Genomic DNA, 25,862 nt, shown 5'->3' with positions numbered 1-25,862 from the left:
GCTCTTCCTGACCACCCTCCTGAGTAACCTTAAAGCACAGCACTTCCCCTCTCTGGATTGTGCCTCAGTTCTCTTATCTATACAATGGAAGTATTAAAATTGGAAGTATTGAAATTGAATTAATAACTCTTGGATTTTGCTACCAAAGCACTATTTTTCAGTACTATTCAAGTGAATGTGTATATTTCTAGCACACAGGATTTTAACTAAAAGTCAGATATAAACTTTTTTTTTTGCTACAAAGTTTCATTTTGAAGTCTGAAATGTCCTGTTGTTGGTATTTGTTTAATTATTTGGATAAATTGGATGTGTTTGAGACTGCCTAGCTACATACATTATTATTTGGTTGTGAAGTTTTGTTACTTTTTGTTTGTTTGCCAGAAGAAAATTAGTCTGGTAACGATTCCATCCCAATTTGGGAGTTGATAAACCAGTAGATAGTTTTCTGTCCAGTCGCTGCATGATTTTTCTCCTTTTCTGTAGGCCTTGTCTTCATGTCTCCATTCACCAAATACTTGAGTGTTTACTGTCTGCCTGGTGTTAGGATGAATAAAAGAACTGTAATACACAGACTGAGAGCTTACAGTGCAGGTGAAGTCTGTGTACACACATCCAGGAGTTAAAAAGCTGTATAAGACAACACGGGGGTGGTATGCGGTGCGGTACGTGAGTAAGTGTCAGATGTCAAAAGCAGACAATAAGTGTGGTGACTTCAAAGGAGGGAGCGATCTCATCACAGTCAATACTGCAGTAGCTGAAAGGTCTATCTAGACTTGGAATTCATGAAAGCATTCACTTCTAAGCCAGATGCTGTATTCACACTTCACTCAGTTAATCTGATGCGCTGCAAAACTCATTCTCAAGTCCCATATTTTTGGGTGTTCTCCAAAAATTTGCCTCTTGAGAGTTGGCTTTATGTCTTTGAAACAGTTGTGTACGTACTTCTAGCTCTGCCTCAAGATGAAATGCAGGGTGACAATGGTATGACCTGAAAATCTTGTCTTTGCTGGATCTGCGCTGGTTGCTCATCAGATAAATTTAAAGTGGTAGGGAGTCTTCTGCCAACAAACAAGATGATTGATTTTTTACGGACATTGCTTAGATCCACTCATCAGCAATTCACCACAATCTTTGGAACAAATATCATATGTTAGCAGACAAATCACAGTATAGTATATTTGGTCTTTCATTTTCGCTATCAAGACTTGTCATTGTTTGTGAGAACCAATAGGGCAAAGATTACTTGGAGTCAGAAGATACCTTTGTTCCTGTATGAGCATTGTAAGAATCTACCTATCTCTGAGGACTTTGGTGTTAGTAGACAAGACTTTATGCATTATCATTGAAAGATTTTCAAGAAATACAGTATGCTACTCAGAGTTCATAAGAAAGATTTAGTCATATTTGTTTCCTTCCATTTTTTTGCATATCCAGTTTCTGTTGTTCCCAAGCCATTGCCACCCAAAAGCTTGTGTGTTTCAGTTTGTTTGTCTTGTGACTGACAGAGGCTTGATGTGTATCCTAAATGAATAGAGCATCCTGGACGACCAGCTGTACATGTTTATTTAGGCTTTCAGTTTTGGAGGGATCTAATAAGCACGTGTTAATACTGTGCATGAATAGGCTTCTGAGTGTATTTCCTGGCATTTTGGGAAAACTACTGAAGAGTGGGATGGAATAATTCTGGATTCTTCATTAAGAGAATATGTAAAAGGAAAAAAAATAGAAAACCCATAGTACAAGACAGTGCTGTTCAATAAGACTTTCAGGGATGATGGAAATGTTCTGTGTCTACTGCAGTTCAGTGTGGTAGCCGCCAGCCACATGAGGCTGTTGAGCCCTGAGAATGTGGCTAGTGTGCTTGAAGAGCTAGGTTTTTAATTATATTTCATTCTAATTAATTAAATTTTAAATTATAAATAGCTACATGTAGTTAGTGGCTACCATATTGACCAATGTTGGTAAAAAGTTGTTGCTCAGAATATTAAAGTCTGTTTCATGAAAGGAGTCTCTTGGCTGCACACTTAACCTCCAAGGGGAGCTCAGAGGTCCTTCTTGCCCTCCCTGTCACTTTACCCCCAAGCAGGAGGAACCTTGACAGAAATCAAGAGATATGGTCCGTCATTCTAGGAGGAGGCACTTTTTGTGTAAGGAATAAACTGTTATAACCTCAGTTGGCTGGGGCAAGCCATGTCATATTCTTGGTTCTCTAGGACAGTGCTGTCCAGTAGAACTTTCTGTGGTGATACAAGTGTTCTGTATCCACATGGTGCAGCAGCCACTGGCCACAGGTGGCAGTTGAACACTTGATTATGTGGCTAGTGTGACTGTGAAACTGAATTTTTAACCTTACTTAATTTTAATTAATTTAAATTTGAATAACCGTATGTTGCTAGGCAGTGGCTAGAACTGCCAGAACAGTTCTGGCAGTTCTGTTTGGCCAGAACAGCTTTGGAATAATGGTGTTCAAACTTTTTTGCTTAGGTACTCCCAAAAGAGTTTTGAAATCCATGCACTCTCCTGAACATTTTTAAGCTGACATTAAAATTTTTTCATCATATGCTTGAAAGTGTACAGGAAGTTAATAGGATATAGGACATATTAAATCTAAGATGAATTAACATGAGGATTGGCTGTAAAATTTATTGAATAATGGACTCTGAATCTGAAAAATTCATCCCAAATTTTTATCTATAGGCTTTATCAAATGTACCTTAAAAATGTTGATGATCAGACAATATTCTGCACAGGTGGTGGGGGTGGGGTAAGGCTCAGTGGTAGACTGGTCCTGGGTTCAATCCCCAGTACCTCCATTAAAATAAACAAACAAACAAACCTAATTACCTCCCCCTGCCCCACCCCCAAAAAGCAGACAATATTCTGCCTACATTTAAAAGAAACAGTATCACTAACCTATATTGCTTTGGCTATTCTAAATTCAGCAGCCAAGCTCCATGCCTAAAAATACACATAAGACTGGGAGTAACAGGAATCCCTCAGATTTTAAGGTGTCTGGATCAATCATTAAAGACGGTATAATGGCAATACAATTAAAGACCACTGCTTTGGTAGTCTGAATTTTAAGCATCTTTTCAATATCTATCTTGGCTGATGCAGTGGGACTGGGCCCTTGAATTCCACAGCTAGGAGGAAACAGGAAGGAGGTATGGAGCTTAACTCCTGGCTAAAGCCCAAGCATCTGGGGGAGGATTTGGAACATGGCCCATTCCCTTTCATCAGACTCATCTGACAGTTCATCCCAGGTTTCTTTAAATACTAAGGTCTGAAATAAGGACTTAATTTTTTTTTATTATTCATCAACAAATGTTTGAGTGCCTCCTGTGGTGGCCCTAGAAATACAGTGGGTGCCGTTTACCTCAAGGTGTCTGCCTTCCAGTGAAGGCGTCAGGCTGCAAAAGCAGCAGTTGCAGTCTGTGAGCGAGGCTGTGCTTCGTGTGGACGGTGAGCTCACGGTACTGCAGGTGCGCTCAGGGAGGGCACGCCAGCTTAGGCTTTCAGGGGGTGGATCCTGAAGGTGAGGTGGGACTGAACTGGGGGGAAGGGAGTAAGTAGAGAGAGATGAGCAGTGAGGGCGAAAGCCCAGAGGCAGCATAACCTAGAGTGGTGCAGACTTCAAGTGCAGTAAAATATATTCCATCCAAGAATCCAAAGCTGGAAGCGTCCAAATAGTGTAGTTGTTCCAAAAACCTTAAGTGATCATCTGTTTAAAAAGTCATGTCTTTCGGTTGAAGAACATTTGCCATAGTGCATGAAGGTGTGCCTTAGACACTGCGGATGACTGGCTGGTGGTGTTGTCAAGGACTGTGTAAAAGGGTGGAGCAGACAGTTCTGGGATAACAGTGTGGTGGACATGCCAATTCCAGATCACGTGCATGTTTCGATAAATAACTTTTTTATAGTTTGAATTGCAGTTATGCAAATATCCATTATATATCTCGTTCCTTAAAGTATATACTGGGAAGAAAAACCAGAGCAATGCATCTTTGTGAACATTCAGCAAGGAGAAATATATTTTACCCTGTGGCCCAGTACTCACATAACATGCATACATACATATGTAGACACACACACATGCATATATATGTATGTGTATGACTGAAACAAATTTCACAAAATAATGATACTTATGTGCCATTTACTGTGTGTCTAAGTGCTTTACTGTTCTAAGTGCTTTACAAATATTAACTTATTCAATGCACGTAATGACACCATACTTAACTACGTGCAGTACACTCTGTGCAGTACACTCTGGTGTATTCTATTCTATCTGAATGCAGGTGTTCTGGCCCCCGAGCCTCTGGAGTAAGTACCATCAGTGCACAGCTCGGGAAAGCACCCACTACAGCGCCTGCACCTGCCAGGCCCTCTTTCTCCAGCCCCCTCCCCACATCCTCTTCCTCCACCCAGTGTTCTTTAGCTTGGCCTCCCCCTGCACCCCAGCCCCTCTGGTACCTTATCTTACCCCCAACTCTCAGTTGTCTCCAGAAGTCCCCTCACCTAAAGCTGGTGCAAAGAAAACCTGGGAGGGTGGGGGCGACCGCACCCACTGGTATTGGGCAGCAGGCTTGCTCCTTGGGGACTGGCAGCCCAGGGTCACGTTGGTCCCCACGCGGGGCACGCCCCGGAGGTGGCAGGATGGAGGAGCTGGAGGAACTGGCAGAGGGGAGACAGGTTAAAAACTCACAGCCAGGGCACCAACAGCTCCCCTCCCCCACTCCCACACACTGACCCTTCTGTCACTCCCTCTGCCCCTCCCCCGACCTTCACACTCAGTCGTTTGGGAGAGGGACCTCCCTGACCTCCCCGGGGTGCTCCCCACTTACCCAGCACATTGAGTTCTAACGTTCTGCTGCTGTGAACTCTGCTCTCTTTGCCTTGACTGGCTTGCACATTCACAGAACAGAGGTAGGGCCCAGAGTCTTTCTCCTGCAGGCCCTGGAGCCGCAGGGACACATTCCGGGAGGGCATGGAGTAGACCAGGGAGGCTCCAGTTTTGCTAGAGGTGACCCCACTGATGTGCGACAACACCTGCTGTGGGGCATGACACCTCCCCGTTATTACATGAGTGCTTTGTGTCCATGGGCAGCTCCTCCCCTGCCCTCCCCCAAACTGGGGGTCTTCAAATGCCCCTCACCTGCACCCCACCCAGCTCTCCATTCACTCCCTGTCCCCCTAGCCACTCTCTCATTGCCTCAGGTCCTCTTCACCAGAGCAGTTCCTGTGTACACTGTGTCTTCATTTCCTACTTGGGGTGTTTAGAAAGGTGATCACAACCCATTAAAATTGATTATCCAGCATACTAATGGGCTATAACCTGCAGTTAGATAAAAGAGGAATGGAAGATAATGAGGTGAGATCAGGTTTATTTCAGTCATTGTGCTACTTTAGACTTAAGGTATCAAAACTCAAGAAATGTCATTAATTTGGAACAGGCTGTGTCCCAGATAATTCCGGTGGGGTGTTTTTTATGTAGTTCTAGATAGCTGGAGCCTAGAGTTTGAGGGGAGAGGGTGAAAGGAGGTAGGAAGTGGTAAGAAATGAGACTGAAGACATAAACAAGAGGTCTGATGGTGTGCTAAGGAGTTTGGACTTCATCCTAAATTATCAAAGAATTTTCAACTGGGGAGTGACATGGTTAGTCTGAGGTTCTGGAACTGGCTATAAGATGGAAAATGAATTGGAAAGGGTGAGACTGGAAACACAGAGATCTTTTAGAGGCTCCTTGCTGTGAGCTAGACAAGAGGTGAAATAAAACAGTGCCAGGGAAAATGAAGAGGCGGGGAACAGACTTCAGATATATCAAAATTAGTCGGGCTGTTACAGAGAATCTGAAAATTCTAATTTATAAGATTTATTCGGTCTCGGCACACAGCTCGCTATGTACTTTCTCTACCAACTTACACAGAGGATTCTTAGTTGTCCTTAAAGATCATTATGGTACTTACAGCTTAAGTTTTTAGAGTTGGTTCTAGACACCACTGAGGTCCAACTGAAACACCATTTTAGGACAGTCCCGTCTGTGTTACATTCAGGGTGTACTCTGTACAGACTCTCTTGGATTCTGATCTGCTCCCCAGGTTTCAGAAGTGATCCTGCCTTCTTTTTCTCTGACATTACTGGCGGGCAGGAACTAAAATTCAGATCTAAAATTTTGAATGTTAATTGTCGTGCCTGCGCTCTAAAGCAGGCTCACGTCACTAGGATGAGGTAGAATAGCTGTGTCCCCCCACCCTCCCCGCTTTGGAAGGTTGTAACTGTGTAATGTTTTAAAAATGTTTAAAAAAGAAAAGAAAAAGGGAGAAAAAACTTCTTAAATTTCAAAAGCAAAGACCAGTACCATAAAGAACTTTAGATTTTAAACTACTGATTGCTAGGATTGCCCACTGATTATTAGATACTCTTTAATTTTGTTCCTTTTGTGGGGTTTGTGCAGTGTGTTCTTCTGCCTGCTATTTACCATTGCAGAAACTTCATCCAGTGTTCAGAAGGGGTGCTCGGTGAGTCTGGGCCTCTTGTGCTGCATATGTTACAAATTATGTGGAGTTTGTAATCTATGCAAAGTCTTCCCCCTTATTGTTTTGAATAATTGAGTAATGTCTGCATATTGGAATAAGACATGTATTTAAATCTGTATAATTCTTACCTATTTGTAGTTGAGTCCTTGAGAGCCGGTGGGAATACTTTTATTCTTGGCACTAATCAAGTGAGCGTTATCTTGTCACTTAGTGGGTGGGATGTGGTATTATTCCTTAGTAAGAATAAAAACTGATTTATTCTCAGGCATTTTAGGAATAACAGCCATCATTTTATTTTTATATATGTGTTCTTGGCTGTATTCATAAATTACATTTTTTAAGCTACCAAATAATACTTCATTCAATATAAAGTGATACAGTAGAATGGAAGTTATTTACCTAGATCTGTTTTATAGTTGCATTTTCTCAGCCTGTGTAAGATGATTCTGTTGTAATAGCTTGAATTTTTGAAACTCACAATGTTGTTTCTCTACTACCTTCAGATTATTTCATTTATCTGAATAAGTCAATTATGTTTGTACTTGATATTAATAAAACCAGAATAAAGTTCATACCTACCAAAACCTGCTTTTATCATTATTGATTAAAATTTACAGATACTTTTCTCTAAATGGATAGAGCTGGTTTATGATTTAGAAAGAAGAGTATGATAAGTCAGAAAGTACCTTGACCTTGTATTTGATCTCTCAGATGCTATTTACAATCGTGAGGGACTTTCTTTCATTCATTGATTCATTGATTCATTCATTTAGCAAAAATCTATTGAGCTGCTTCTGCATGCCAGACATTGATTTAGGCGCTGGGAATACATCAGTGAATAAAACTGAAAAAAAAAACAAAACAAAAAAAACAAAACCCTGCCTTCAAAGAGCTTATATTCTGGTAGAAAACAATATAATATTTAAAACGTGTTCATTCAAAACAATTAACACGATTAGAAAGAAAACCTCTCAAATGTGATGTTCCTGGATACCAGCCTTCTTGATCTCAGAAAGTTTGAGCTCGCTGCCTTTCATGATGCATAAGAAATAGAAATTCATTTGGCTTTGTTAAGAATGACTTACATGATTTTATATTAGGCCTCTTTGTTGCAGTATTTCCAGTTGTCACTAAGGTTTAGCCCTGGAAGCAGCAGAGTGCCACGCTGTTGGAATTCACGCAGTCATTAGATAATGAGCATCCCTTTGCTGGGCCCCAGAGGTGCCGTCTTCAGCAGATTGAGCAGATTCTTCTCTCTTGTGCAAATTAGGAAACATGGTTAATAGTTGGACTTGAGAGATCAGAGTTGTGCCAATTTTAGAACAGTATAAAATATTTTTTCTTTATATAAATTATATAAACTGCATTACAAAATAAAGAGGAAAAATCAATGGAAAAATTTTAACTTCACTATAGCGTAACTATGTATCCTTGAAATGTTATTTTTCAAGAAGTGATGGTGAATCTTACTTTAATTCCAATAAATTTTCATGCACCAAATAAATGTGAGGTCTACATGCTTTTTGTTTTATCAAATTCCAAGAACATATATAGGTCATTCATATATCTTATTACTTGATTCATGCCTGCCTCCTGCTTCTTGCAAACAGGTTGCCCAGTGAGTGATGCCAAATCCTCACTCAGGATAGGTAGGTAGGATTCCCTTTTTAATCCCTTGGCTTGTATGTCAGAGTGTTAGTCATCGTATTCTTGCCAAGACTATAGACCTTTGAAAATGGTTACATGATTGGCCGTTATTTATAAAAGAATAAATCTGAGTGAAAAGTTGAAGAATCTATGAAGATATAGCCAGGTGTTTCTGAAACTTGAATAATGTATGGGCAAAAATGTTTTATATAACAATGTTACTTAATATGTAACAAACCTAAATCTAGATACAAATTTCTTTTTCTTAAGAGTTTTAACATGTTATCAAACAAAAACAGCTTTAGAAAACACTTAAAGTACTAATAAAACTAAAAATAAAGAAAAATCAAGTGAACATTCCTTTAATATTGGATGATATAGTTTAGCTGAAACTTACTTGCTTTTCCAAACAAGATTCTGATATTGACTGCTACAGTGAGGTTCTTTTGAGTTTGTTATTCCTACCATGTGCTTAGTGATACAACTTTGCTGTTGTTTTTTCTCTGTTTGAACGAACCTTTACTGACAAGGCCCCTTGGTCTTAAATAGTATGACTATCATTTTTGTAATAATAACAAATAGCTGACATTTACTTAACGTAAACTATTGAGCAGACACTGTTTTAAATGCTCTACTTGTATTTTTCATTTAACACAACAAATCTAAAATGGAGATATATTATTAGCCTCACCTTACAGATGGAGAAACTGAGGCACAGAGAGATTAATTTATCTAAGGTCACAAAGCTGGACTAAGCAGTCTGACTCCATGCTCTTAACCAGTTGGTTACAGTACCCCCTTATAAGTTATCAGCCCACTTTTTATTAAATTTTGACAGTTGAAATATTTTGGCAACAATGGGATCATAAACAGTCGTAAATACAAAACCAGAATCACATAGCAACACCCAGATGAGCCTCATTATGCCCATACATGTTTCTTGTCATAGAAATGAAAACACAAATTTAAAGAATTCTTAAAATTCATAGTGTCCTAAGATTATAAACACAATGAGAGACATTGATTTGGAAGTCCCAAGGAAAAATTTAAAACAGGTGTTGAACCATAAATAGGACTCTTTGGCAGAAGACTCATTCAGTCATTCAGACCTTTATATAAGTGATGGTATGTATTGGACTGCCAGCTCCTCTTGAAGTAAGTTTGACATTATAGAAGGAGAAACATTTACAAAGTAGAATGACTTTTTAAGAGTAAAAGCAGGAAGGGTGTGGCTTACTGAAGGGAGCCATGTACTGTCCATTGCTTTATGCCTGCCATTGTTCACCTCATGTGTAAATGACTTGGGTACTCTTCTCCTTAGAGATGGTGAGGATGAAATGGACTGTTTTGTAATATATAAGATGAATATATAAAAAGGAGATACGCATATGAAGAAAGCTAAACATAGAATCAGAAAATGAGAAATGAGAGAGTGCAGGGTGTATAGCAGTAACCCAGGTAAATATGTTTACTTCAGCTAAATACTGAAATGACCTATGAGCCTCCTGGCGACCATGGCAAAAAGGTAAATACAGTGACTTTGTGTAGTTTTCAATATCTGCAGAAGAGAAGCATACCAGGTCCCAGTTTTGAAACCTAAGATGACATTAAGGACAGTCTGACAGTGACCTTGGATAAGCTCTTGGGTTTCTCGAAGTTCTCGTCTATGTTAAACAGGGGTGCCTCACCTATCTTCCAGAGAGATGTAATACACGTGGCCCAGACCCCTCCTGCAGGAGGGAGGCACTAGTCCACCCCACCAGCTGCCTTGCAGTGCTGACTGATGATGACTTCTGGTTGGATTCCTCCCAGGAATTTCCTGTTGCCCAAGGTCAGGCTCTCTCTCCAGTGGCCGCCTGAACCCAGTGTTTGGTCAGTGCTGAAATACAGAGGTACAGCCTCCTTGCCTCAATTCAGGGCGACTCTGAAGGGTCATCCAGGTTCTCTACTTCACGTGAGGGTTAGCCAAGGCCTCTGCTGCAGCTGGGAATCACTTCCACTTCTTTCTCTGCCCAGTCCTGCTCCTCATTCTCTCGCAAGTGCTGTTCTAAAGCGCCCTCTCCTGTAAACCGCCTGCACACAGCCTCCCCAGGGTTTATTTCCCGGGACCCTCTCTTTTAGCATTATTGTAAAAATTAGGAATAATAAATGTGAACTGCTTACCCCAAATCTCAGCACATGATAGGCACTGAGAAAATGAGAGTAATGGTTTACTTCCATTACATGAGACATTGAGCCACATATGAAAACTGTTTGATTTTTGTAGAAGATAATTGACATTTTTTCATATGGTGATTGCTTTTAGCAATCCTTGTAAAAATAAAAAAATGCTACCAAATGAGCTATTAGAAGTGTTAATGATTACCTGAGTTTCTAACAACTTCCTCAGTAAGTTCAGGTTGCCCAAGGACAGGTACATAAACTTAAAACATGCTTATTTTCAAGTTTTTCATAGGGTATGTGTCAGGATATGAAGATGTATCCTTCTCATGCATATATGACCTGTAGTTTGTACTAGGCAAATGCAAGAAAAAAAACCCAATCTTGTGAAGTAATTTAATATTTACCTGGTTTTAACAATTGACTGAAACTTCACTTAATGCTTGTACCCCAATATCTTAATGGAGGATTTCTAATAAGCTTATTTTTTAGATGACTTTATCTAGATGTCCAAATTCTTTCACAACCAAATAAGCAAAATTTACTAACGGAAAAAAAAATCTGTATTGTAGGTTATCTCTGCATCATAGATGGTAGTTTTTAGTAGGAAAATGACTGCAAAACTGAGAATTAGTGGTCACTATATGAGAGGGGTCAATCAAGCGGCCTATTTCAGAGGGAAGCCCGCTCTGCATAAACATCGGTCGCAAGAGTGGAAGAAAGTGTCTTTGTGTTTGGGAAGCAGTCTCATGTAACAATAAAGCCGTGTGAGGATTTTGGGGGTCTGGGTGCACATGTTCATGTGTCATGCTTAATTTTTAAACACTGTTGATTATGAAATTGCATAATGCAGGGTGTCTGCACAGGAGGCTTTTAAAGATGAATGATCCTGCTATCCTAGGTATAGTACAGATATTTCTCTTGAATGTCTTTTTTCAATTTTATCACATGCTAATAAAATTTAAGCTCTTTAATAGCATCCAAATACTTCTTTTTGTTGGTGCCCTAGGGTGTGAAGTACTGAGAAAAAGATTCAACAGAGATGCTAATGTAGCAGCATCAGAGGTGTTATAGGAGATCGGAGGAAAATAACCTCTAATCAGAGTCAGTATTTCACCAAACTGATTTTTTTTTCTCTTTTAGGTGGGGAGAAGGTTCTAGAAAGACAGTGTTATGTCTGATGCTTATGTCTGAATAGTTAAGTAGTTCAGTATAATCTAATTTTTTGAACTGTCTTGTTTTATTAGAGAAGCACTTGAGGATTCCATGTTTAGAAGGATTCTTGTATCCCAAAGAAGCCATTAAACATGACCATGCATGCTAAGTGTGGCTTATCTAGTATCGCTGCCCATGGGGGATTTTGTATGAGTGTCTGTATGATTTACGTACAGTATAGAGTTAAAAGCTTTATGGTCATGGGCATGGTTCCTTGAGCAATGAAGGCTGTTTGGTTTTGACAGTTAGGATTGTCTTCCCTGAGGGCTTCTTTTTCTTCATAATCTGCCTGGGTAAGACCCGCATCTGCTAGCATGGAGGAAGCCAGAAAATCAGGGGTTGATAATTCACTGAGAGTAAGAATTTCCTGAATAATTTGTTCTGTGCAAGAATTTCTCCCTCGTGAAGACATACTGACCAGTTATAGACACAAAAGTGAATCGTTGATAGCCAGATTCGGGATGGTACAGCCGGTAGAGTTCAGTCCTGGACAGTTCCCCACAAAGACTGCAGAGAGGTAAGAGCTCTTGGTTTCTGGTAGTCATTCTTCTGTTTGGCCCTGTTAAAATCCAGGAAACAATTGAGTCTTTTTTCCTTTTCTATCTCTGACAGAGCTACTTTATATTCTTGAATATTTTACTTATTTAACGGGTAAGGCATAAGAAATAATAAAATGTGGACAGGGTTACAGAGCTCCTTTTGGCAGGCGATCCCTCTCCCCAACCCTGCCCCCCAAAGGAGAGTGTAACAAGAGTGGTAGATATTTAAAAATAGCCTTGCCCTCCGCTGTTAGTCCTCCTTTGCTACGAAGAAATTACTTTGCTTTTTTAATTATAACTGTGTCTATGTTTTATACCCTTCGCTGCCTCTGCTTTTTTCAGGTTTTAGGAGCCTTAGGTTTATTGATTTTTGTAAATATAACCCACCATTGTGGTTAAACAGTGAGTTTCCTGATTTTCTTTCCTAAGAAAATTTTGATCTTCTTGCTAGTGATTTACTACAAAATTACCTCAATTCATTTACTTAATAAATATATACTGAACAATCCTTATGTGATAGGCACTATTCTGGACTCCAAGAAACAGCAAACAAGGCAGACATACTCCCGACCTCATGGAGTTTGTAATCTAGTGGAACAGCTCTCTTAGGATAAGTTAGCGTTTTGTGAGTGGCATTTGCTAATTCTATATGCCAAGTCCCTTTTGGAGGAATACTTATATTTGACTTGGAGCCTTGGCTTCTCATTTTGTTAAATGAGGAAGTTGGGCTAGATGATCTCTGAAGTTTTTTTTCCCATTTAAAACTTCCATAGTGTTTTGGAAGTTAGAACCTGGTATGTCATCAGAGCCTTGGTCAGCTCCACCCACCCCCTGGCAATCAGTATATCACAGAAAGTTTTACAAAGGAGGTGTTTGGCAAGGATAGTGATGCGGATAGGTAATGACCAGCATCCAGGGCTGCAGGAAGGTCCGATGAGTTAAGGAGAGAGTTTGAGGACCATTGTTCGTAGTAATTAAGGCATTGCTGACTATTATACGAACAGTTTCAGTGGAATAATAGACCAGACTTTGATCCCATTGGGTTAACGACTGAGTTAGTATAGACATTGCCTATTGCTTTGAGTCCCTTTAGTCTTCAGGCTGTGTTAAAATGGGGAGATGTTAAAGCTTAGCCATTGTCTACCAAGGAAGGTAGTCAAGACTGACTTCACTATACTTGTTTCTAGGTGTGTGAATTTCCCTGTTCTAAGTTGTTATCCTAGGTAATTTATCTAGCATCTATATTAATAAGTTAATCAGATAGTGAATGACCAAGTACTATGTGATGCAATTGGAACAGATCATCAGCGTAAGTCATGAATCATTTGTTGCTGCTTAATTGCTACTTCAGGAAAAGATTTCTTCCCCTCCAGGTAGAAAAAAAGTGCTATATTTTTGTGAAGAGTAAATTGATATCCTTGTAAGCTTTTACTGATAGGAATTGCTGCTTTCAAGAAGCAGAGGAATTTCACTAATTTACCTCTTAAAGGAAATATTAATGCTGCTTTATCTAAATGAGCAGCATATTGAAGAAACTGGGGAAATTGTATTTGAACTGGTCCCAGTCTTCAGACTCTCTTGTAAAACCTAAGACACAGGCTAAGTCTACCTTATTTTAGGGTTTCTTACTAATACTTACTATATTCTTTAGTAGAAGAAATAACCCCATGGCAGAGAGCAGAGTTTCTTAACCCGAGGTTCTTGTATGAGCTCTTCAGATAGTCCATGTTCCCCCAACACTGTACAGAACAGTTTTGTATGTGTGTGCTTCCAGGGAGGGGATCCAGGACCCCGAAAAGTTAAGAACCTCTGCTCTGGAGAGGGGGAGGAAAAGGAAAAGGGACTCGTAAGAATAAAAAGATTTCTCATTTGCCAAAACCTCTGTAGCACTAAGAACCGGGGAGTGTGAGAGCAGTGCTGTGCTTTTAGTTTTGGTTTTGTTTTGTTGGGGTTTTTGGTTGGTGGTTTTGAAGGATTAGGTGATTGGCAAGTCACTTTGCCAGATTTTAATGTACAGAAAACCTAAGAAAGCAGATAGTAAAGGTTCTACTGGAGGTTTGCTCCCAGTGTAATTTCCACTGCCTCTTGTGGAATATAACATGATTTTTTAAAGCCTTTGTTTGCAAGTAAGTGTACTCTTTATTTAATCTTTTGGGTTAAATAATCTTAAATTGATCACATTTAGTTAGCAGTGGGTTAAGATAAACTATGTAATCCATTTTGAGTGTGGCCAGTTTAGCAGCTATATTTGAAAATCTGTTTCACTGCTTGTGTTTTCTTATAACATTGTTTCCTGCTATTATAACTAAGCTGTCCTCCCTGCAGTTTGACTGTTTTTCATCTGACATCTTACACTGATCAGGCCAGTGTTTTCTAAACATTTATATGGCAGTTACGCCTTATTTCTATCCCTCCTTGTTATATATCCTGTTCCACGCACGGTCAGTTCTGTTAGAACAGTGGTTTGTCATGGTGATGATTTTATGATTGTATGAAACGGGGCAAATTTTGAGAAAATGATTGAGCCAGTAGCTGAATTGGGTGTCGTATGCCCATAAGATTTATTTAGCTTGCTTCCTACTTGGCCATACCAGGGAAGAATTCTGTTCTTCCCACTTCCTGAAAGTCAAAGGAGGGACTGGAGGACACGGAAACAAAAGAAACCTTATTTTTACCCCCAAAGTAGCTGATATGATGTCAGGAAGGGCTTTGATGAAACCACTGGCCCTACTTATAGATCTTATTTTCCAAGCCTTTCATTATTTTATTTGCCCTTTTCTGAACTCTACAATTTCCCTCTCTTGTAGCTGGTTCGATGCCCAGAACTGAATGCTGTGCTCCAGCTGTGGCCTCACCGGTGCTGAATAGAGAGGAAGAGCCACCTTCATAGCTTACATGTGATTCCTCTGCTTATACAACCCAATACTGGATTTACTTACTTTGGCAAGATAGCTGCATTGTGCACTGTATTTAATGTTACGTGTCCTGTAACCCTGGGTCTCTCTCTGCATTGCTGCCGTTAAACCCCCAATCCTGCCAATCTAAAACTCCTGCCTTTGTTTACCTGCCCCCCCACCCCACCCCCAGACTCCCCTTACATCCATCCACAATTAATGTCATCTTTATTCTCTCATTTCCTTTCACTATAATCTTAAACTTCGGCAGAACTCTCCCTCTGTCTATAAATTGTCAGTTGTCAGCCATCTTATTTTTCTCCCTGCTTTGGTGATGGGACATCTTCCACGTCTTTTCCTTTTGTAGCCATTGAACACTTGGCACAGTGGGTCTACCAGAAGTTCACTTGGCATTTCTTCCAAATCAAATACCTTTGACCTCCTCTGATTTGACCACCTCATCAGGTTGTTTCCTGTGCTTTAGTTCTTCTGTCTGGCTTTTCTTGACTCCCCCTGGCCTCTGTGGCTGTGGCTTCACTTAGGAGGTCGTGTTATCTCACAGCTCTCACCCCAGGGCGGAGACAGGGATCCCGATTTACCTCGGACATTTCCAACAGCAAGGGAAGCGTTACTCTTCTTAATTGTCAATAGTGTAGTCTCATAATTTTTAGCAGATTCTTTCCCCACTGAGATCTTAATTTTTAAAAAACTGCTAGAGCTAAGTGCCTGTACATTTCTAAGATGAGTGAGGTGAATGAAGGAGGAAGGAAAACAAAGTTTTTGTGTTGAACAGGAGATGGTTCTCTAAGTAAGCTGCACTGAGGTTCTTGTTGGGTTTGGTATAGCGTCTAATATGGGAGGCGAGACTCCATTTTTCCTAGATTCCAGATCATTATGTGAATCTCAGATTTACAGTAGGTATGTAGTCGGCTTATTTAGGACTGTTGACGTAGATACAACAATCACTTAACGGTATGCTTTGGTTAATCATTTAGTGTGTGGGAAGTGTAACCTCTTCTGCTTTATTACGGATAATAAGAATTGAAAAGTCTCCATATGTCCAAGTCCCTCTAGTTTAACTAAATCCTAGTCTTTCTTACAGTAGCAGTCAAGCTGGTGTGTAAGTTCTTACTCTTTTTTCCATCGTAGTTGACTTGTGCTATTTAAACAGCCTCTCCTTGGATCTGTGTGGTCTTCAGTGAACCCAGAAAGTACCTCTTTTGTATATTTATGCCTTGAGAGAGTTAAAATCAATTTGGAAATCTTTTTAAACATTATTTTAATACTTCAGATTCCTATCACATGGATTTAGGAGTTACCAGAACATTTCTCATTCAGACCCCCTAATAGATATTTTACATATCAGCCTATTACACTATTAACGTGTAGTTCAAAAGTACACTAAAATAAGAGGTGGCAAGGTCTGTTAGGCTTTTTTGATGAAATATAAAATATCTCATCTGACTGTTCTTCCATTTCTGAAACCCTTAGATATTGGTAGTTTCCGTAGTCATAATTACATCCGCTAAGTGACATTTTAAGCTCAATTTGGTAGTTTCAAAGAAAGTAAATCTTTTCTGTGGTTTTCCACCACGTACATGGTCAAAGGTTGGTGGCTTTGCTTATGCCCATGTCACAATCCTGATAATTCCTTCAAAGGAATGCTAGTTTTATTCCTTGACTTCTGAAATAACCCTCAGTGACAGCTCCAGTTGGGCTCTTTTGTGTCCTGAATGCCTTTCTCTAGGCAGTAAGTAGTGAGCAGCGGCATGGTTTCCATCTCCATTTATGGCCTTGGAAGGGTGAAAGGCACATGGCTGGGACTCTCCATTTACGGTCCTTGGAGGAGTTGAAAAGAGTGGTTGGGGTGTTCTTGGAGGCAGAAACTAGACATTGTGAGATAAAAATAAATTGGCAGGAGATGTTTGCAATTCAAATTCCAATCCCTGCAAGGAGGGCAGAGGGCACCAGGAAAGGGGAGTGTGTAGAAAGTCCAATTAGATCTGCTGCAGGCATTTGTCTCCTTCCATTGAAAGAGTTGCTCAGGACACGTTTCCCAAGTTCATTTCTAGAAAGTTGTGTGTTACATACTTGTGACTATCCTTTACCAAGAGAAAGAAGGAACTCTTAAAGAGTATATTATCAGAAACCTCAACTTTTTTTAAGGCATCATTTGAGGCACCAGAAGAGGTCTCCAGAAAGGGAGAATGAGGCAGGTGCTTATGCAGGGCACAGGCTGGCTGGTTTTAGGATGGAGTGACTCTAATCGCTGCTCTGCTTGTGTCTGAGGAAGATCGTCGTATGTGTCATGCTTTTATTATTCCTTTTGCCCGTCGGGATTTCTGGCCTCAAGGGACAGATCTGCAAAGTATTTGACAGAGTGTCTTCCAGTAGTTTGCAGCTGTGATACTGAGCTTTTGCAGAGGCTCTGTAAAGATTATTCAGAGTTGTGTTCATTTGGTGAGAGTAGATGATATATTGGCTTATGGAAAGTAATCTCAATTTCAGGAGAAATTTATAGTCTGGCTAATGTGTATAAATGAAGTCTGAGGTGAAGTGCTTTGGCACAGTTGAGTTAGAAAGTATTTGGGATCCACCAGAGAAAAAGGGTCTTGTCTGTCATGAAAATTCTCAGAGTCAAACCCAGTAAAGTAGAAAGGAGATTCGAAGGAACAGAAGGAGGCAGAGGTGGGTTAGAGACTGAATGTAACTAAGCTAAATTTGGAACTAAGGTGCAAGGACTGGGACCAAGTCCTTGATTTATCTCTTGAACGATCATGTCAGATAGCATGAGATGTACCATTAAACTAAGGAAACTGGACTAATAATCGGAAATATGCATTAATTGGAACACCATGAAGCAAATTGAAGGCTTGTGCAAAATAATAACATTATCCAGGTTCTATTTGTGGACATGCATAATAATATTTATTTGCTGTGTGCCATATGGCAGAAAAAGAAGTGAAATAACACCCTTCCACCTCACTTCCCCCCCTCCCCCAAAAAAGAAATCATTGGCTTCTTGATTTGTTTGGCTGGCAGTCTGAGTTGGTAGAACAGACTAGTATTATTACTGGCTAATTTCTAGGCATAGGTGCTGTTTCTGGATAATTGATGTTGGAGACTGGGAATCTGTGGCATGATTGATTTGAAATCTCTTTTAAATTTTAGCAACTTCCCCAAAGACAAAGTGAGTTAGTAAGGAATACGGACTATGTTAATAATACGTTTTACTAGCTCATTCATTTAGGCAATTGTTTTCACCCTGTATTCTTTCTTAATCAAGAGTAAGGAAGGTTATTCTTTGCTTTGGGAAATTCTTCTTTCTGTCCTCCCTCCCCTCACTTTTTCCAAATTCTGGGCACAATAGCAGCTCTTTCTTTTCTGTGGCAGGTGTGCATCCTATTGGCTGGCTGGTATTTCTTGGTTTTTTTTTGTTTTTTTTTTTTTTTTTTCTTTTTCTTTTAAAATGGGGGTGGGGGTATAAAAATATGTGTATGGGATACATGCAATAATGTTGTAATGTTTCTTGTTTAATGGATAATTAATTGCAAAATAATTGTTTGAATTATAACATGTTTGATTAAATGCTAAATCAGTATTTTTTTCTAATATAATAATGAATTTGAAATCTAGCATTCCTGTAACAATGTGTCTGTGTTTGTCTGTCTGTGTCTGTCTAATAGTAATTAATATCTGTGGTCCGTACCTGGAAGAGGAAGTACAGCTTTAAAGGAATAACAAAAGACTTTGTGTCTTAGACCCTTCGCAGGTGTTACAGTCGGGTGAAAGAACATGGTGTTGGGAAAAGAAAGAGCAGTTACACATTTGAACAGTTGGAACAGGTGTTTGGTCAGGGAGGATGGGATGCTCAGCCCTGCCAGCCTGTACTTATTAACAGTAGTGGCTTGTACCAGGAGCTGGAGTCAGATGGCAGCACTATGGAGGAGTATTCACAGGAGGACTGGGGAAACCACAGTCAGGATCTCCATGGCTATCCAACAGATCAGGAATTGGGTAAGAAAGCCAGCATCAATGATGTGTGTGTGTGTGTGTGTGTGTGTGTGTGTGTGTGTGTGTGTGTGTGTGTGTGTGTGTGTGTGTGTACATATCTTTATATGGTTCTTAATGTCCGTAATACCTTCTGGTACCATTCCCACTGACAGCACAATGCATATAGCCAGTCTATGTGGGGCAATTTGGGCATCCTTGGTTTAATCTTAAAGTGCCAGCTAGTGCTTGGTAATTTGGGCCCCACAAAGTTCCTGAACACAAAATTCCTAAATACGTAATTCTGAGCTACACAGCAAAGCTCAGTGACAGATAGAATCCTATGCAATTTAAAATATCCTGCACCTCCTAGTTCTAAAACGACTGCCGAGAATATTGGCTCTTGGCTCAACCGCAATGGATAAAACTGTCTTCCCTTTCCTTTATCCCCAGTTTTTTTTTTTTGTTGTTTTTTTGTTTTGTTTTGTTTTGTTTTTTTCTATTTGTGATCTGGAAAAGGTCCCTTCCCAGGCTCCAGTCTGAGGAGTAAATGGAGGGAAGCCTGTGTTTGAAAGGCGCTGATATTTGAACTTTACCAGGGATCCTACTCCTTCAAACTTCATAAATTAGGATCCCATCCCAACAGTAGCTGGAATGATTTATTCACAGTCTTCACATTAAAAATGGAAAATAACACTCCTGGCCATCAAGTCTAAACTTACGTGGCCTAATTAAGAAGGTATATGTAGTTGTTTTTTGTTTCTTTTTGCAGTAAATGCTCCAATTTTCGGTTTCATAGTTTGAAAGTACTAAGCAGGGTTTTGCCGCGGCCACTGCGCATTAGCGGCAAGTGGTGCAGCGAGGGCTCACGAGCAAACGCCCTTCCTCGCCAGCGAGGTGCTTGGGCAGCCCCTGAGGAAGCGGAACCGGGATCGGCACTGTAAATGTGCCTCCCTAGCTGAAGGTAAAAGTCCACAGGCACTATTTTACAGACGTTCTGATGACAGAGAAATGCTAATTCAAAAGAAAAAGGGTTGAATGCTAATATTTCTTATGAATGCTATTTCTAAATTTAAAAAAAATCTCAAATATTGGAAGAGAGGGAGAAAAGAAAGAAGCTATAGAACTGTAAGACTAACACAATGTAAGAAAGAGACTTAGTGATTGGAAGAATAAAAAGAGCAGATGCTAAGTGATCACTCCCTCTTAATTTCAACGTGGAATGAGGTCTAAATTACTGTGGCAACCTATAACTCCAGTTTTACTGGAGAGAGTTAAGTCACCCAAACCGTTGGAAAAAAATAACATACAGAGTATATTGATCCTGATACTGGGGGAATAACTGCTCTGCAAAACCCACCTAGAAAATCTAAGTAGAACAGAGTTATTTTCATTCTTGTTCCTTTAAAAATCATGTTTGCAGTGAAATTAAGCTTTAAGCTCCTAGCTGGAAATCCACTGGTGACCTTGAAGATTTTTATACTTGTAGAGCTGGTTTCTGATCTTGCATATAAATGTACGCATCTCATTAAATAAGAGTTATATTTATAAATCTTGCATTGGATAGTGTTTGACACTCGAATTAAGTTCTCATATTGCAAAGTATGGAACAAAAAGTAAGCATATCTACCTAATACATCTTAACTACGTAAATATATGCCACCACTGAGGAAAATATAATGTGTTCCCAAAACTCTGTTTTTCAGATGAAATACCTGTCACAAAGAGAACATTAAAAATAAAACAGGAGTCTTCTGAAGAAGCGCAGTAAGTAGATGTTCCATCTTTCTACAGAGTGCACTTACCTGAGTCTAATGGGGAGACGCAGAGAGTGACTGCTGCAGTTAGATGTGCTGTGAAAGTCACGGCCACCACTGAGGAGGCAGGTCTAGTTGATCTTTCTCATCTTCTTAGCCTGAGTGTTCCAGTGGTTAACCTAAAATGCTGAGGATTTTGTATACAAGAAGAAGAAGTAAATGTATTACATGAAAATAAGCTTGTTTATGGTATTTGCCTGTGTGTGGGTGTGGATGTTTGGACGTGTAAATACAATACAAAGATGACTCGCAAGGCCCTGTGTTTGTCTGGGGTTAGGTGAAATGATAGGAGGGGCAGAGGGACACTTAAATCCCTTAGAATATTCCATTTTGGGAATCAAAAAGCAAGCTCTTAAGAACTACAGGGGAGGCTCAACTGATGTAACTGGGGATGAACTCAGACCTCACAGAACTGGCGTCCCCAGTTTCAGACCCCCTGAACGTTTCCCATGGTTGGAACTTCAGAAATCAGGAACTGCAACAGGAACTGTTTGAATAACGGGGCCGGTTCTCACTGTGCTCCAGAGCTTCGAAAAGCCAGTCTGAGACTTGAGCCCACAGAGCGTCAGGCTGAGATCAGATCAGTGGGGCAGAAAGCTGACAGGCTCTGCAGAAATGTCTAGCCTGGCTGCCTCTGCTCCAGGTTTCAGCTCACAGGCAGAGAGGTTCCTAATAGGTGATTTATTTTCCAGTGTAACAGATTCCTCATACCTGCTCCTTACGGATGATTTAGGGCAATGACAATGCTGAATAAACACTTCATGTGGGCATTGGATTTTTTTTATTCTAGGTGTAGGTGGGATTAGCCTGAACTAGCATATATGTCCCGTAGTAAAATGCCCTGTCCTTCACCCGTGAAGAAGGGTCACCACTGATTTATCAAATATCTGCTGTATGTCAGGCATTGGGATACAGCAGTGAGCAAAGCAGATACAAATGTCTGCCCTCCATCCCAACTCCTTAGCTTAGTCCTCCTTGAGATCAGTAAAATATTTTAAAAGAGGACAAGGAAGGATGGTGGCTGTGAAACATAATTTTTCTTTAAAGCATTGACTGGTGCAGAAACACAGTCCTATGTCTTAGCCCCATAAGCACCACAACCTCAATATTAGAGAGGTGGTTGAGTGCCTTTGTGTACTCTGAGAAGAGAAACAGTTCGCCAGAAATGCAGTGATTTCATCTAGATGGCCACGCAGATCCTTGAGTATCTTTCAAGGCAAACTGAAGTGTGGAGGATAAGTCCAGGGCAGTCTTTGGCTCAAGAAGCAGCTGATAACAAAAGAGTAGCTCTTTGTCATCTCAAAAAGAAAGTCAAGGAGAGTAAGAGGACAGACTGAGAATGACTGTTTCCCCAGTTTGAATGAAAGATTCCCCAGTTTGTTCCGAAAGCTCTCCTCCTAGAAGGTATGAGAATTTAAGAGGAAAGCTTCAAGGATCTGACTCCTTCCAAGAAGCTGTTAGCATACAACCATTACACCCTCTTTTCTTGCCTGTGTTTGATTGTATGTGTGGTAGTTTTTTCGTAGCATGAATCTGTGATTGATGTAGAGTGTAATTGTTTGTTACTAAGTTAATATTGAACAAACTCCAATCTTCCAATACCAAAGTTTTGCCCTACCTGAGAAACAAAATTGTCAAAACTGAAATAATTTCTATACTTTTGCTTCCCTTTATAAAATATTTTTTAGAACAATCTCAATTCATTACTTGGAATTTTTCTCTCTTAAAACCAAAGGTCAATATGGACTTTCCAGCTGAAGTCTCAGATCTTAATTCTGTGCTAAACTGACAGTTTTTTTGTGGGGAGGGGGAGTAGTACTGTATTTCAGACAAATAGAAGAAAATGTCATTTTTTTTCATAATTTTGTATCAGATCATGAGTCTTAACTGGTTGTATATTTCCCTATGGCAAGCATGTATAGGCCAAAATTATTGAACTTTCAGAATTTCCAGATTAGAAATTAATCTGTTCATTTTTTTAACTAATACTGGTTACCTTTCTGAATACAGCATCCTTCACCTGCTTCTGATAGTTAGATCTGAAGGCCATCATATGCATTATAATAGCCACTTAAAAAAATTCATGACCCTTGTGTTTCTGAAATTTTAGGATCTTATATATCAATAGTTACTAAGTGTAATACGGCCAGACTTTAGAAATAATGGAAAGCAATTTATCATTAGTTCCTAGAAGCTTCCTGGGGTGAGCATTTCTCAGATTTTAATACTGTGATTATCTAGACTTGCACTGTCTGATATGGTAGCCACTAGTCACCTGCGGCTATTTAAATGTAATTTTAAATAAATTAAAATTTTAATACCTCACTCACACTAGCCACATTTTAAGTGCCAATGGCTAACGTATTGGACAGCACAGATATAGAACATTTCCACCACTGCAGGAAGTTCTGTTGGACAGTGCTCATCTAGACACCTGAGGTATCTTTTATTTCTCTTTCTAGGAAAAGAGACATCATGCAGAATATTGTACAGATTCTGGAATCAGTACAGTTGAAATGGGAACTGTTTCAGAGCTGGACAGACTTTTCAAGACTTCATCTTTCTAATAAACTGGCCATTTTTGGAATTGGTTATAACACTCGTTGGAAAGAGGATATCCGTTACCATTATGCTGAGATCAGCTCCCAGGTGCCCCTTGGCAAGCGCCTCCGGGAGTACTTCAATTCTGAGAAGCCCGAGGGACGGATCATCATGACCCGAGTGCAGAAAATGAACTGGAAAAATGTTTACTACAAATTTTTAGAGATCACTATTAGTGAAGCAAGGTGCCTGGAGCTGCACATGGAAATTGACTGGATACCCATTGCCCACTCCAAACCAACTGGTGGGAACGTTGTTCAGTATTTATTGCCAGGAGGCATTCCCAAAAGCCCAGGCCTCTATGCCATTGGCTACGAAGAGTGTATTGAGAGGCCCCCCTCACCCCACATGGAGCGACGTCCCCTGGACCCAGGAAAGGAGGGCCGGGTTGACATGGAAACCCTTTCAGCACAAGCCTCACTACAGGTGGAAATAGAGCCCACCCGAATTATCTATTGCTACCTCGGGATTGCTGAGGTCCGGACTCTGCAGCAATGCTTATTTTTACATTTCCAAGCAAATACCAAAACCTTCAGCAAAGATTGGGTTGGTATTAATGGGTTTTTGTCTCAGAACTGTATTGTGGATCCTGGAGTTTCCCCCAAATCCATCTATATCAAATTTGTAGAAGTAGAGAGGGATTTTCTTTCCGCCGGCTCTTTGGTTGAGTGCCTGGAAAAAGCCATTGGATACCCCTTAAAATTTAACAACTGAATGTCATCCTTCGTAAGGATTTGGGCTCTTACCTCTCTTCTCACTTCCCATTACCCAGACCGTCCCTCATCCAGATGCTGCCATCAGACTCTTCATGGAAACTGTTTCCACGATCAGGCCAGTACAACTAAGGAATCATAGCAGACTTTGGGCAGAAGAAACAGACCTCACCTGAAAATGCTCATTTTGAGCAAGCAAGCTACACAGCGGACTTGCATGGTGGGCAGTTGTTTCTTTTTTAAAAAACAAACAAAAAAAGCAATTTTTAAATGGATTTTAGAGCCCTAATGTAAACAAATGTTAGGTACATTCCATATTGGACAAAACTTATACTTTGAGTTTCATATGAAATTGAAAAATTGTATTTTTTTCACAATGTTTCATTTTTACACATCTCTATGTCTCTATATAAGTATTATTTACAATCTTGAATAAATAAGCAATAGATAATGGCAAGTTAAATCCTGAGTCACAGTAAATAGACTGTTTTTCAATATTACCCTTAGCTACTATTGTATATAATTTAGAGTTTCATTTTTTTCACCAACCAAGTGTTTTGCTATTCCCAATCAGTGTTGCCTGCAAAGACCTCTGTTTCTGTGATGTACCAACTTTATGATTGTGTTGCCATTTAAACTTTTTTAAGAAAAAAAATATTAAAGTAATTCCTGGCCTCGTGGCGTACTAGTTGGGCTTTCTGTAGCAGTGTGGGCACACTGGCAGTGGGGCTGTGCTCCGACTTCCCTGCTAGGAATGAACAGAACAAACAGAGCAGGACAGCTCCACTTCCTCTCACCCTCTACACAGTCCCCACTGACCAGTGTCATTATTTCTTGCCCGAGTACCAAGGGCCATTGGACATTTCATTTGGTATTACTTTTTCAAAAGCTACAAAATGATATTCCTTTTGGCTCTAAGTACATACATTTGTGAGAGACTTTCATCCCTCATCTTGACACTCAGTAATCAGGGGCAGCTCTCCCAGGGGTACAAGGGGGGAATTGATGCCATCATACTGCCTACACAAAAGGAGAGGAGATCTAATAGAAACATCCGAACAGAATTTGTCAGTGATCCAGAGGACAGGGAATTTTAAGGTATCAGTCCATTGGGAAGGTAACTATCACATTTAGATCGTTCAGAGATTTCTGTGGGTCAACGAGCACTACTCCACTGAGAGGTTAGTACTCTTGGCTGAGAACTAGCTTACTAGTAGGGTAGTCAAGGGTCACTTTGGTCTCATGGCAGGGACTTGTTAGACTGGTTATTTATTTATCTTTAATGATTCCCCCAACATCTCTCAGGTGCGCTACTTTAAATAGACTGCAAATCCAGGTAAGAGCTATAATTCTCCCTATTTTTCTATACTGTTGAAAGTAAAAGTAAAACATATTGATTAAAAAAATGTTACTTTCTTTCCCACTACCAAATGGTCTTAAATCAATGATTTTTTTTTCTCATTCTGATACCCCTTGGTTGTTCAATGCTTATTTATTTTTCTAATGGCTAGAGAGCTTACAGTCAATGGGATGACTTTTAATAATGTCCTTTGAGTCTGGGTTTATGGAGTTGGCTGTTTCCTGATGTGAGCTGCTAGGAGAGTATAAATATTCTGGAATGTGTGAGGGTAGCACCTCCTCTTCCTGGGCACAGTAAGTATGGGCCTTAGGAGATTCTTGTGAGTTTGCTCTTCTTTGGAACTTGGAATTGAAGTCCTAAAAGCTGAGGCCCCATTGACCATTTTGTGGC

General features: G+C 40.0%; 1 protein-coding gene across 6 annotated transcripts in view; it reads left to right on the top strand.

The window, feature by feature from the left end:
• Positions 1 to 24,797, top strand: part of MSANTD2 (Myb/SANT DNA binding domain containing 2) — a 30,199-nt gene extending 5,402 nt beyond the window's left edge. Inside the window, exons 1-4 of one of the 6 annotated variants that reach the window (XM_074357029.1) lie at positions 14,962 to 14,994; positions 18,909 to 19,008; positions 20,688 to 20,748; positions 23,261 to 24,797. In XM_074357029.1, the coding sequence (XP_074213130.1) occupies positions 18,933 to 19,008; positions 20,688 to 20,748; positions 23,261 to 24,113 (990 nt within the window). In that variant the 5' untranslated portion in view covers positions 14,962 to 14,994; positions 18,909 to 18,932 and the 3' untranslated portion in view covers positions 24,114 to 24,797. Of the gene's footprint in view, positions 1 to 14,904; positions 15,041 to 18,752; positions 19,009 to 20,687; positions 20,749 to 23,260 lie in introns of those variants that run through there. The other 5 variants (XM_010961638.3, XM_010961637.3, XR_012503833.1 and 2 more) reach the window with 5 other exon arrangements.
• The last annotated feature ends 1,065 nt before the right edge of the window (positions 24,798 to 25,862 follow it).

This window comes from Camelus bactrianus, chromosome 33 (genome assembly GCF_048773025.1).
Source record: "Camelus bactrianus isolate YW-2024 breed Bactrian camel chromosome 33, ASM4877302v1, whole genome shotgun sequence".
In the NCBI taxonomy this organism is placed as follows: Eukaryota; Metazoa; Chordata; class Mammalia; order Artiodactyla; family Camelidae; genus Camelus; species Camelus bactrianus.
This window is presented reverse-complemented; position numbering and strand designations above follow the sequence as displayed.